This window comes from Thalia democratica, chromosome 7 (assembly GCF_965202585.1).
Source record: "Thalia democratica chromosome 7, ktThaDemo2.hap1.1, whole genome shotgun sequence".
NCBI classification, from domain to species: domain Eukaryota; kingdom Metazoa; phylum Chordata; class Thaliacea; order Salpida; family Salpidae; genus Thalia; species Thalia democratica.
The window spans coordinates 40338706-40348475 of record NC_139171.1 but is presented as its reverse complement, the minus strand read 5'-3'; the positions used below and the strand labels follow the sequence as shown (position 1 = coordinate 40348475).

General features: G+C 28.6%; 1 protein-coding gene across 1 annotated transcript; it reads left to right on the top strand.

Moving 5' to 3' along the window:
- Nucleotides 1–824: 824 nt before the first annotated feature.
- LOC145841366 (cullin-3-like) lies at nt 825–3080 on the top strand. Its single transcript, XM_082948728.1, has one exon. It carries the CDS (start codon nt 825–827, stop codon nt 3078–3080), a length of 2256 nt encoding a protein of 751 aa, XP_082804854.1.
- The last annotated feature ends 6690 nt before the right edge of the window (nt 3081–9770 follow it).

Below are 9770 nucleotides of genomic sequence, written 5' to 3'. Positions count from 1 at the left end.
AGAAATAAAACTTCATCATATTTTTTGAGCAATATTAAGTTTTATTATAATTGAAAATGACTTACTTAATTTCAAACTAGAATTTTTCAAATAGTTTAATTTAATGTTTAAATCTATTTTATCTTTAAAAAACTAGTACTTTTAGTTATTAATCTGAATTTAATATTGATGGTGAAACCATTAAGCTAAAGTTTTATTGCTGGTATGTACCAAGTATTGCTAAATTTCAATGGTGATGTAAATGTATGGCTCTGTACATTTGAAAGAAATTTTTAACAGATGATTAGTGCATATCAGTGATTCTTAAGTTTATTAAAGTTTGTGTTTAATTGGTTATATAAGGAAGAATTCTGTGGGCACTTTACAATCATGTAACTATTTTTTCATTGTAAAATTGCTTTAAAAATGAATGGTTTATTTTTATTCTTTAAAGCTAAGTTCACTTGATATAACCAAGTTTGAAAAATTTAACAAAAAAGGTATTTACTCTTAAAATATAAATCCACTTCTAAAATAGTACCTATTTTTTATGCACACTTTGACAAAGTGTAGTTTTATTTTAGTTTATATACTCATATAAAACTTATATATTTTTATTTGTTGTAAAATGATTAATGCTATATATATTATTTAAAACTTTTAAACAACAATTATTTTTAATAAAAGTTAAAACAACACCATTCAGAGACTTCTTGTTTACTAAATTCTGCTAACTTATTTTTCTTTTTAACATTTAAAAAATTTCTTAAACAAGTCTATGTAATAACTGCTTTTTATAAATCTAAATAGAAAAGTTCTTACAGCTTTTATACAAACTTGTTAGTATGGCTTGCAGCGTCAAAGAACTGGGAAACATTGTGAAAACTGCGAATTTGGCAGCATTCCGTGATCGCTACTGGAAGCCCAAGCGCAAAAGTTTTGACTTGGAGGGCGCAAGCAAAAAGATGACCAAGTTTGTAGAAGAAACTTTCAAGAGGCAGACTGAATGCAATGATCTCAGTGAAATTTACCAAGCCTGTTACTATGTAATGGTTTATGATTTCGGTAATGAGCTTAGTCAAAAGTTGACGGATGAGATTAAAAGTTACCTCACTTCCGTTGTTATGCCAAAAATTCAACGCTCTTTTGCCGATGGCTTTCTTACAATACTGAAATACCAATGGAATGATTTCAAAGGTTGCATGAACAGAGTTAATACTGCATTTTTACACTACAACGATCTTCTTGCTAAGAAGTCTAATAAGGACAAAGCTTTAGATCTTGGTTTAAAAAAGTTTCGGGACTTAGTTGTTTGCAATCATGAAGTGAAAGAAAAGTTGCAGTCGACTTTGCTGAAATTTATCGCAGACCATCGAGTAGAAAGTCGCATTGAAGCTAGTTCGTTGGTATCAATTAGCACAGCTTGCAAAATGCTTAATGAGCTTTCTTACGAGAGTGAAAAAAATGTGTACGAAAGCGTATTTGAACAAGCATTTCTTAACCAATCATCTTGCCACTACAAAAAGCTGTCCGACGAAAAAATTGCAGTTTCTTCAGCTAATGAGTACATATCGTTTGTCGAGTATCAAATAAAAGCTGAATTAGCTAGGAATGAGATGTATACGACCAAAGCAAGCGTTGATAAAAACCAAAAAGTTCTTGAAAAACAGTTGATTGAGAATCACTTGGATGGAATAGTTTCGAGTGAGAGCGGGGCTAATCATATGTTGAGCAAAGATATGATAGATCATCTCACCAGTATGTACTCTACATTGAGCAGGGTAGATAAAGGTTTACAGCCGTTGATTAAATGCGTGAAAACTTATCTGTACCGAAAAGGCACTGCTATAATGAAGGAAGATGACAAAAAGCAAGCTTCACTTGTAATTCAAAACCTTATCAAATTGAAAGACCGTTTAGATGGGTTTCTGTGTAACTGCTTTAAAAGTGATAAAAACTTTAATAAAGCTGTAAACGCAGAGTATGAAAAAGTCATTAACAAGTTTCCAACGACGGCTCCATTCTTATCTATATATATTGATATGGAATTGAGAAAAGTTAGCAAGCAAAGTTCAGATGTTGATTTGTCCGACACATTCGACAAAGCACTTACCATTTTCGATTTCATGAACGACAAAGACTATTTTGAAAAAATGTTCAAAGGTCACCTTAGCAAGAGGCTGACTGCTGATAAAACTTCAATCGATCATGAAAAGAAGCTCATAGAAAAGCTTAAAATTAGATGCGGTACTAGTATGACCAGAGTGTTTGAGGGAATGCTGAAAGATTTGGAAGTATCTACGGGCGTTAACGAGGAATTTAGAAGTAACAACAAGAAAAGCGGAACCGTTGACTTGTCGGTAACTGTACTCACTTCGTCTTTGTGGCCAAAACAAGATCTGTGTAAGCCAACCTTGCCAAGAGCCTTGCTTGACTCGTTTCAGTTGTTTGATGATTTTTACACCAGAAAGTTTCAGGGTCGGAAGTTGACCCAATTAAGCGATCGTGGAGAAGGTGAAGTCAAATTTTTTTCATTAACCAAGAATTCAAATGACAAAGTGCTTGTAGTGAACAGTTTGCAGATGATCGTGTTGATGCTTTTCAACCAGCAACAAAAAATGACCACGAAACAAATTGAAACTGAAACTAAAATTCCCCTAAAGCTGCTCATAATCGTTCTTAAATCACTTACTAAACCGCTTACCACTAAAGGGTCAAACCTACTGAAAAACTTGACTGGCTCTAAAAATGTTCTTGAAAGTGACACGTTTTTAGTGAATGACCAGTTTACTCACCAACGCAAAAGGGTGAAAATTCCGATAAGTATGCCAAAACGTGGTGAAACTAAAGCGGATCGGCTAAAAGAGAAGAAAAAAGTTGATCAGGATCGAAAATTTGAAATTGATGCGGCAGTTGTTCGGATTATGAAGGGCAAAAAGAAAGCCAAGCACCAGATTTTGACTGCTGAAGTTCTTGAGCAACTCAGTCACAGATTCAAGCCAGATGTTAAAGTTCTCAAAGGAAGAATTGAGTATTTGATCGAGAAAAAGTACCTTGAACGTGACACTAGTGACAGGTCCACATATAGGTATTTGGCGTGATTGTCCTTATTATTACCTTCGTTTTGAGTTTTTTATTCTTAGTTTTTTCGATTAACTGAGTTTATTTTAACTTGGTTTCTGCTACTTTTTTCGTTAGTTTAATAAAATATGTTTAAATTTCTTGTCTTATAATATATAACTTGAAGTCCGATATAAAATAATAACGTATAGCTTTAAAGTGAAAAATTTAAACTTAGTTCTTTTAGACATACTTTTTAACTACCATATTTTAATATATGTTCAAAAATGCAGAATAAAAAGCCAACATGTATATAACAATATGTTAATGCAGATAAGATAAAGAATTTATATAAAATTATTTTAATTTGTCCCTAACTCTAAAAGTTTTAATAAATTTAAAACTTTCAAACTTCTTATTGAATCGTATAGACTACTTACTTTTCTTCTTCAAAACGTAGCTTGATTGATCTACAATAGTTAATGTATTGTATAAATATAAGTTGTTGGCACCAGTCTATTATATAGTGGATTTCAAATAAGTTGCAATGAAATATAGGATTTAGTAAAAATTTATATAGTTCTTAACGCCTGTTGTAATGAAGAAAAACAAACTATTCAATTAGGTTATTTTTCAAATAGCATAAATATTTATCACCCTTTCAATCAGTTACTAAGGCTTATTAAAGCCAACATTTTTTAACCTTCAAAATATAAGCTACGAATCGTTTTTTAATTTTAAATATTTTAAAATACTGAGTCTATTGCATTGACTAGTTTTTACAGCTTTCAAACAAAATTTATCTAAAATTGATAGCAAAATATCTAGAAAAATGCAATAACTCCCTTAATCTTAAGGAGCAATCCATTTTTGCATCTAATATTCTTAAATAAAGTTGTAATTTGTTTTTCTTCACTTCAAGCTTAAATTTTTGTTTATGACAAACTACTTACGTCAAAAAAGTATAATCAAATTTTAAATTTACTTCGGAAGACTACAAAAAAAATGTTATGCTTAAAACTACATGTGCCTTGTATTCATTATAAACATTAATGATGAACAATTGTGCTAATTCAACTATCATTTTGGATACATAAATAAAATATAAAAATAGCTGACGGCTACTTCTTTTTTAAACTTATCTGTTAATCTTAGGCTATTTAACTAAGTTTTCATTAAAAATTAATTAGTAACATACTTTACCTCAAATGTTAAAAGCCAAATATTTTTCGGACATCTACAAAAGCTCGTTTTCAACTTTTCTCTCAACCGTAGAATAAGAAATGGGAAATAAATTTTTCTGCTTTCGTTTATGTTTTACTCGTTTGAGTCTTACTTATGGAAAAAGTGTTGTACTTAAGCTGACTTTGAGGAATAGAACTTTTCCTTGGCGATTTTAGAACCAATGTATACATTTGAATTTATGAAGTATACACCGCCGTAACTATAAAGTATTTGTAGTTTGTTATTATTGCCGCTTGATATTTTTACATGAAAGTATATTCCTTTATTTTTATCTAATTTAAGCTTCTTTAGAAAAATTTTGATAAACTAATATCATTATTAAGAATTTTTTTATATGTAAAAGACATTTTTTACAACTGATAGAACTTCATCTCTATTAAGTCTAAACAATTTGCTAATTTTCTTGTTGGTTTGGTATTGTGGAAAAATTTAGCCCATTCCCAAACTATGTTTTTTGATAATATTTTGTTTTATATAAAGTCTTATTTTTTTGTCTGTATTATTTAACGAATTTTTTTACCAAGAAATAATCAATCTCTCTTGTACCTTCGTAACAAAAGTATAAACAAAAACCTACTATTTTAGTATTGCTTTTTTCAGATACATTAAAATAAAAACTCATGTCAGACTTAACAAATAAACGTTACATTAAGTCAAAATTATGCGTTTTTTTTACTATGATTCACTTAATTTTTTCCGTGGTTTTTTTCGTAAGCTTCTTACAATATTTAGTTGAAAAAGCTTACGGATACTTAACTAAAGTTTGTTCCTTCAAAAAAATACGCCTGTTGATTAGAACTTATTGTTAAAGTGTTTCTTAATTTCGCAACCGTAATTGTTAATATAAAAATCATGAATAATAATTTAGATTGAAGTTTAATTAATAAGATTGACCTCGATGGTGAAAACTTTACTTTAGATTAGTTATCTACCGAATCCATAAATAAAAATATACCAAAAACCTTTTTTTTTGTTAACTAAAGCTTTGCTTAACCCCGATTTATTTTTAACAAGATCTGACCAACACCAGAATAATTAAACTTTTGAAAAAAACAAATTCATTATAACATCACCTATATAGTTTTGTTATTATCTGTTGTTGTGTTGTCCTTAATATCGAAATTGGTTTCGATTAGGGTTTTTAAAAGTCTGTCAGATGGCCTCCTTATGAGCCATTTCAAAAATTTAGGGTGACATGCTGAAAAGAGGTCAAAGGGAGGGCCATGGCTAGAAAAGGGGCTATAAAACCATAATTGGAAACTTACACTAGATGTTTTAGAGCTGATGATAATGAGAGAAAAAGGTCGTAGGATTATTTAAAGCTAATATTGAAGCTTACGCTAGATATTACAAAGATAGTTTCTAATTTACACTAGATATTACGGGAAATTGAAACTCACACTAGATATTTAGGAGTTCATGATGAAGAGAAAATAATAAAAAGGTCTTATGGCAGCTTTTTAGGAAATTTTATTGGAGGAGCCATTGCTTTTAAGTTTCTTCTAAAAAGGCGTTAGAATAAATAGTTTTGGAAACCCTGATCAGAGTGTATTGCATGATTAGGCCTGTTTCTGTTGGTCTTCTGTTAAAATTCGAGTAATGGTTTGATAGCTGCTTTACTTCGGTATATAAGAATGATAGTTTTACCGTTAATCGATCTTTGTAGAGTAAACTTTATATTTAGGTGTATCGTACTCTTCTCATAACAAAAAATGTTTAGATTGCATTTTAAAAATTACAAAGACCTTCTTACAATAGTATATATTTTGATAATCTTTTTCAAAGTTTTCCACTTTTATACCGAAAGTTTGTGCTCATTTAATTTTGATTTACACGTCGGTTGCTTTTAAATATTTCAAAATACAGGTTTGTAGGCTATTTGACCAATAAAAAAAAAAACTTTTTTAAAAAGTACAAAAACTTAGTAGGTCAGTTACAAGCAGGTTTTTTTTTTTTGTTATTATGCTAATGAGCTTTACATGACTTGTTAAAGCTATAAACTCTTTTTTTGTGTTATTTTTGCACAAGGATTTAACAGTTCAGTATCGTTAAGACACCTACTTTTTCAGTTTTTGTTTCTGGATCGTTACTGTAATCAGACCTACTCAAACGTGAAAACTCACCCATTTCTTTTTATCAAATTTTCTGACTTACATTTAGCTGATCATCATTTACAAAAACTAAGATTCACGACCAGATTAAGCGCAATAGTTTTTTCAAGACCAAAATAATATGTATTAGCAATGTAAAACCAATTCAAACACTAGCAATGAGTTTGTTTTGTACTCCCGTTTTAACTTTTCCTAAGTCAATTACAAACTTCTTTATAAATAATGGCTATCACAAAAATCATCGGCAAAAGTCTATAAAGCCTGGACGCTTGTATGCCGTGAGACTTATTAGAAAACTAGTATGTAAAAAATTAAAATCAAATAACAATGCATTTTTGAAAGAGCTTAAACTTTTACTAAATTTTAATTCAAACTAAGTTATGTTTTAAGCAAAACTAAAACACGAGTTAACATCGTAATCATTTTTTTTCGTTATCAAGATATTAAACAAAACAAAACTACTGTTTGCCTTATAGAAGTTCAGCTTATTAACACTAAAGACAAACAAAATAAAAACGGTTCAACTACAAATAAAAGTTTGTATAAGTTTTTTGGATATTATATTGATCTATTTAAAAAAAATATCTATTGATGCACTTTAGTCAATAGGTTTGAGTATTAAAAAAACTCAACTTTGTACCAATTTCAGCAGAAAGACCAACGAGCAGGCAGTTATAAAATCATGAAGATGTTCTTTCAATTTTAATATAAAAGGCACAAAATAGAAAATTATTTAACTTTACAAAAGGTGCATCCGACATAGCTAAAAGTTAGCTATGAAGTTTTCCATTTAAGAGTTGCAGCTCATCTTTATTTGTTCTTCAAATATAGTTTAATAAAAATAAATGAAAAATGTTATCAAAAAGTAATAATAAAGATTGGCAGCAACTCCATGGAAACATAGTTTCTAATATTTACAAAATAAATATTAAGCATTTTATAGAATCACAATCTAAAAACAAAAACTAGAAAATATAGATTTTATAAACTGCTACAGTTAAAAAATATTATTAATACCAAAACCTAAGTGACAAAAATATCATGTTCGAAACTTATAAAATACAATATAATAAACTTACTAAAAAGTAGTTAGAACGAATTTATATTTGTTTAAAAAATTCCAAATTTTGGGGTACTTACTATAGTAGTTTTAAAACGAAAAAAAAAAACAATTTTATTATTAACAAATAAAATTCAATATGGTAAATTCAAAGGTACCTAAAATAAAGTTTAGTCACAAAAGTAACATTTAAACTTATTTAAATGTTTAAAAAAATGTGGTGTTTGTTTACCAGCAAAATGATTTATAGAATTCTTTTTAAAGATACACCTTCATATACTTACAGAACAGAAACTGATTATTAAAAAACATATTGATTATACACCTAATAGAATTTAAAATGATTTTATAGTTGTAACATAGTAACTGGTCAATCAAAAGTTTTGAAAAAAAAAAATCAAAAATAACACAAAAACAAATAGAATATTAGGAAAAAGTAACAATATGACATAACAAGATTAAATTTATTTATTTAAGTAAAAATAAAAATATAAAGTTAGGAAAAACTTGTTATGATATGACAAAAACACCACCTACTATTTTGTAAATAAGGTTAAAACTAAATTATTTTTTAAAACAGATTAGTATTAATTATATTTTAAACTAAGTTATGATTCGTATACACATACTGTATTCTAAAATTACAAAAAAAAATTATTACAAAAAAGTTTAAAAATAGTTATTTCGTTTTAAATATCTAGCTAGAGAAATTTGAAAACTAATTTCATATAGCTAGTAGAGTTAACAAAAAATCTATTATCAAATTTTGTTTGAAGATAAAAAGTTTTTTTTAAGCTTAATCAAAAAACTTTAACGTGTTAAGTATTTAATGTTAAGATATTAAAAAACATGTTTACAAGTATTAAACAAAAAAGCACTCGTGTTAACTCACTCAATATTTTTATGGTTTACTTTTATAACCATTCTCTAACTCTTTTTATCTGAACATTTTTGCTTATCCGGTTTTGTTTTATACTTCGTTTTTGTTTTATTTTTTCAACCCAGCTATGTATACACGGTAAACTTTAAAATTGCTTTTTGTCTTCAAAGAAGTTTTCAGACCGACAACAAACAGTGGCTTCGAAGAAACTTTCTTTCGAATGCATGTACTTGTCTCATTTTGTTTTTTATGTCGGTTGCTTCTAAGTGTTTTTAAACTAGCATTGTAATAAGTAAAAAAGAAAATTAGACTTTTTGGAAGAAGAAGGTTTTTAACAAACTACAAATAAAGACTTAGACGATTTTTTTTTTAACACTGCTCTTTTCTTATTCAGTTGTACTCGGCTTCATGTAAGTTACTTTCTTTTCTGTTTTGCTTTTACAAGTCTTGCACAGTTCAGTCATATCGTTTACACTAAGCTTTCTTGTTTTTCCTTCTTATATCTTAGACCACGGATCAGAGTTATCAACTATAGTGACCAAGTTTTCATAACCAGCACATCCAGTTCTATTAGGACCTTCATTTATGCATTCTTCGACGTTTTTTTGACTGTGTTTGTTTTAATACTTAACAATGTAGATACTTTCCACTCTCATCGTCTTTTCATCAGATCTTATCCCTTTGCACAGCAAGTATCAGACATCTAGTAAACTTCAAAATTAGCTTCCCACGTTCAGATTTATCTTCGCTCAGAGGAACTTCGATCTTTTTGTTGCCTCTTTTACAAACTCTGGAAGTTAATAGTGTCTTATCAGTACTTTTAGCATTTTACCCATAAAAATCATAGAATTATTTCGAGTAAACGTAGTTTCCATTTTAAAGTTGTAGAAGTATAAAAATACAAGCAACTTTTGAACTTCTAGATTTGTTGAAAAATAAACTTTTAATGTAACTTTTAAAATAACGTCATACACAAACTTACAAATGTGCATAGTTACAATATTTAAATGATAAATTAAAAAAAGTTTTTTACAATACAATTTTTTACTCATTTAAAAAAAAACGAGATCTTCAGTTGTTTAAAACATTAGTAGTTACAATATTGATAACTTTTGTAAGTTATTATGAGAGACTTGGACTTGAAAGTCCACAAGGAAAACGGCACCGAACTGTCGAAATATATTTGGAAATTAAAAGAGTATAATACTGATTACAACATTAAGTAAAACATTTTACATCACATCGGAGAAATAAGGAATCCGCAGAGAATCTGCATGACCTGTACCTATGAGAAGATAAAAATAGCAAACGCTGACGGGGGAACTTCGTTAGATAAAAGGAACAAATTAATGTGCTTATGAGTACATTTTAAAAAGCTATATTTAAAAACTTAAGAAAGATTGATAAATACATCACAATTTTGACTTGTACAAGC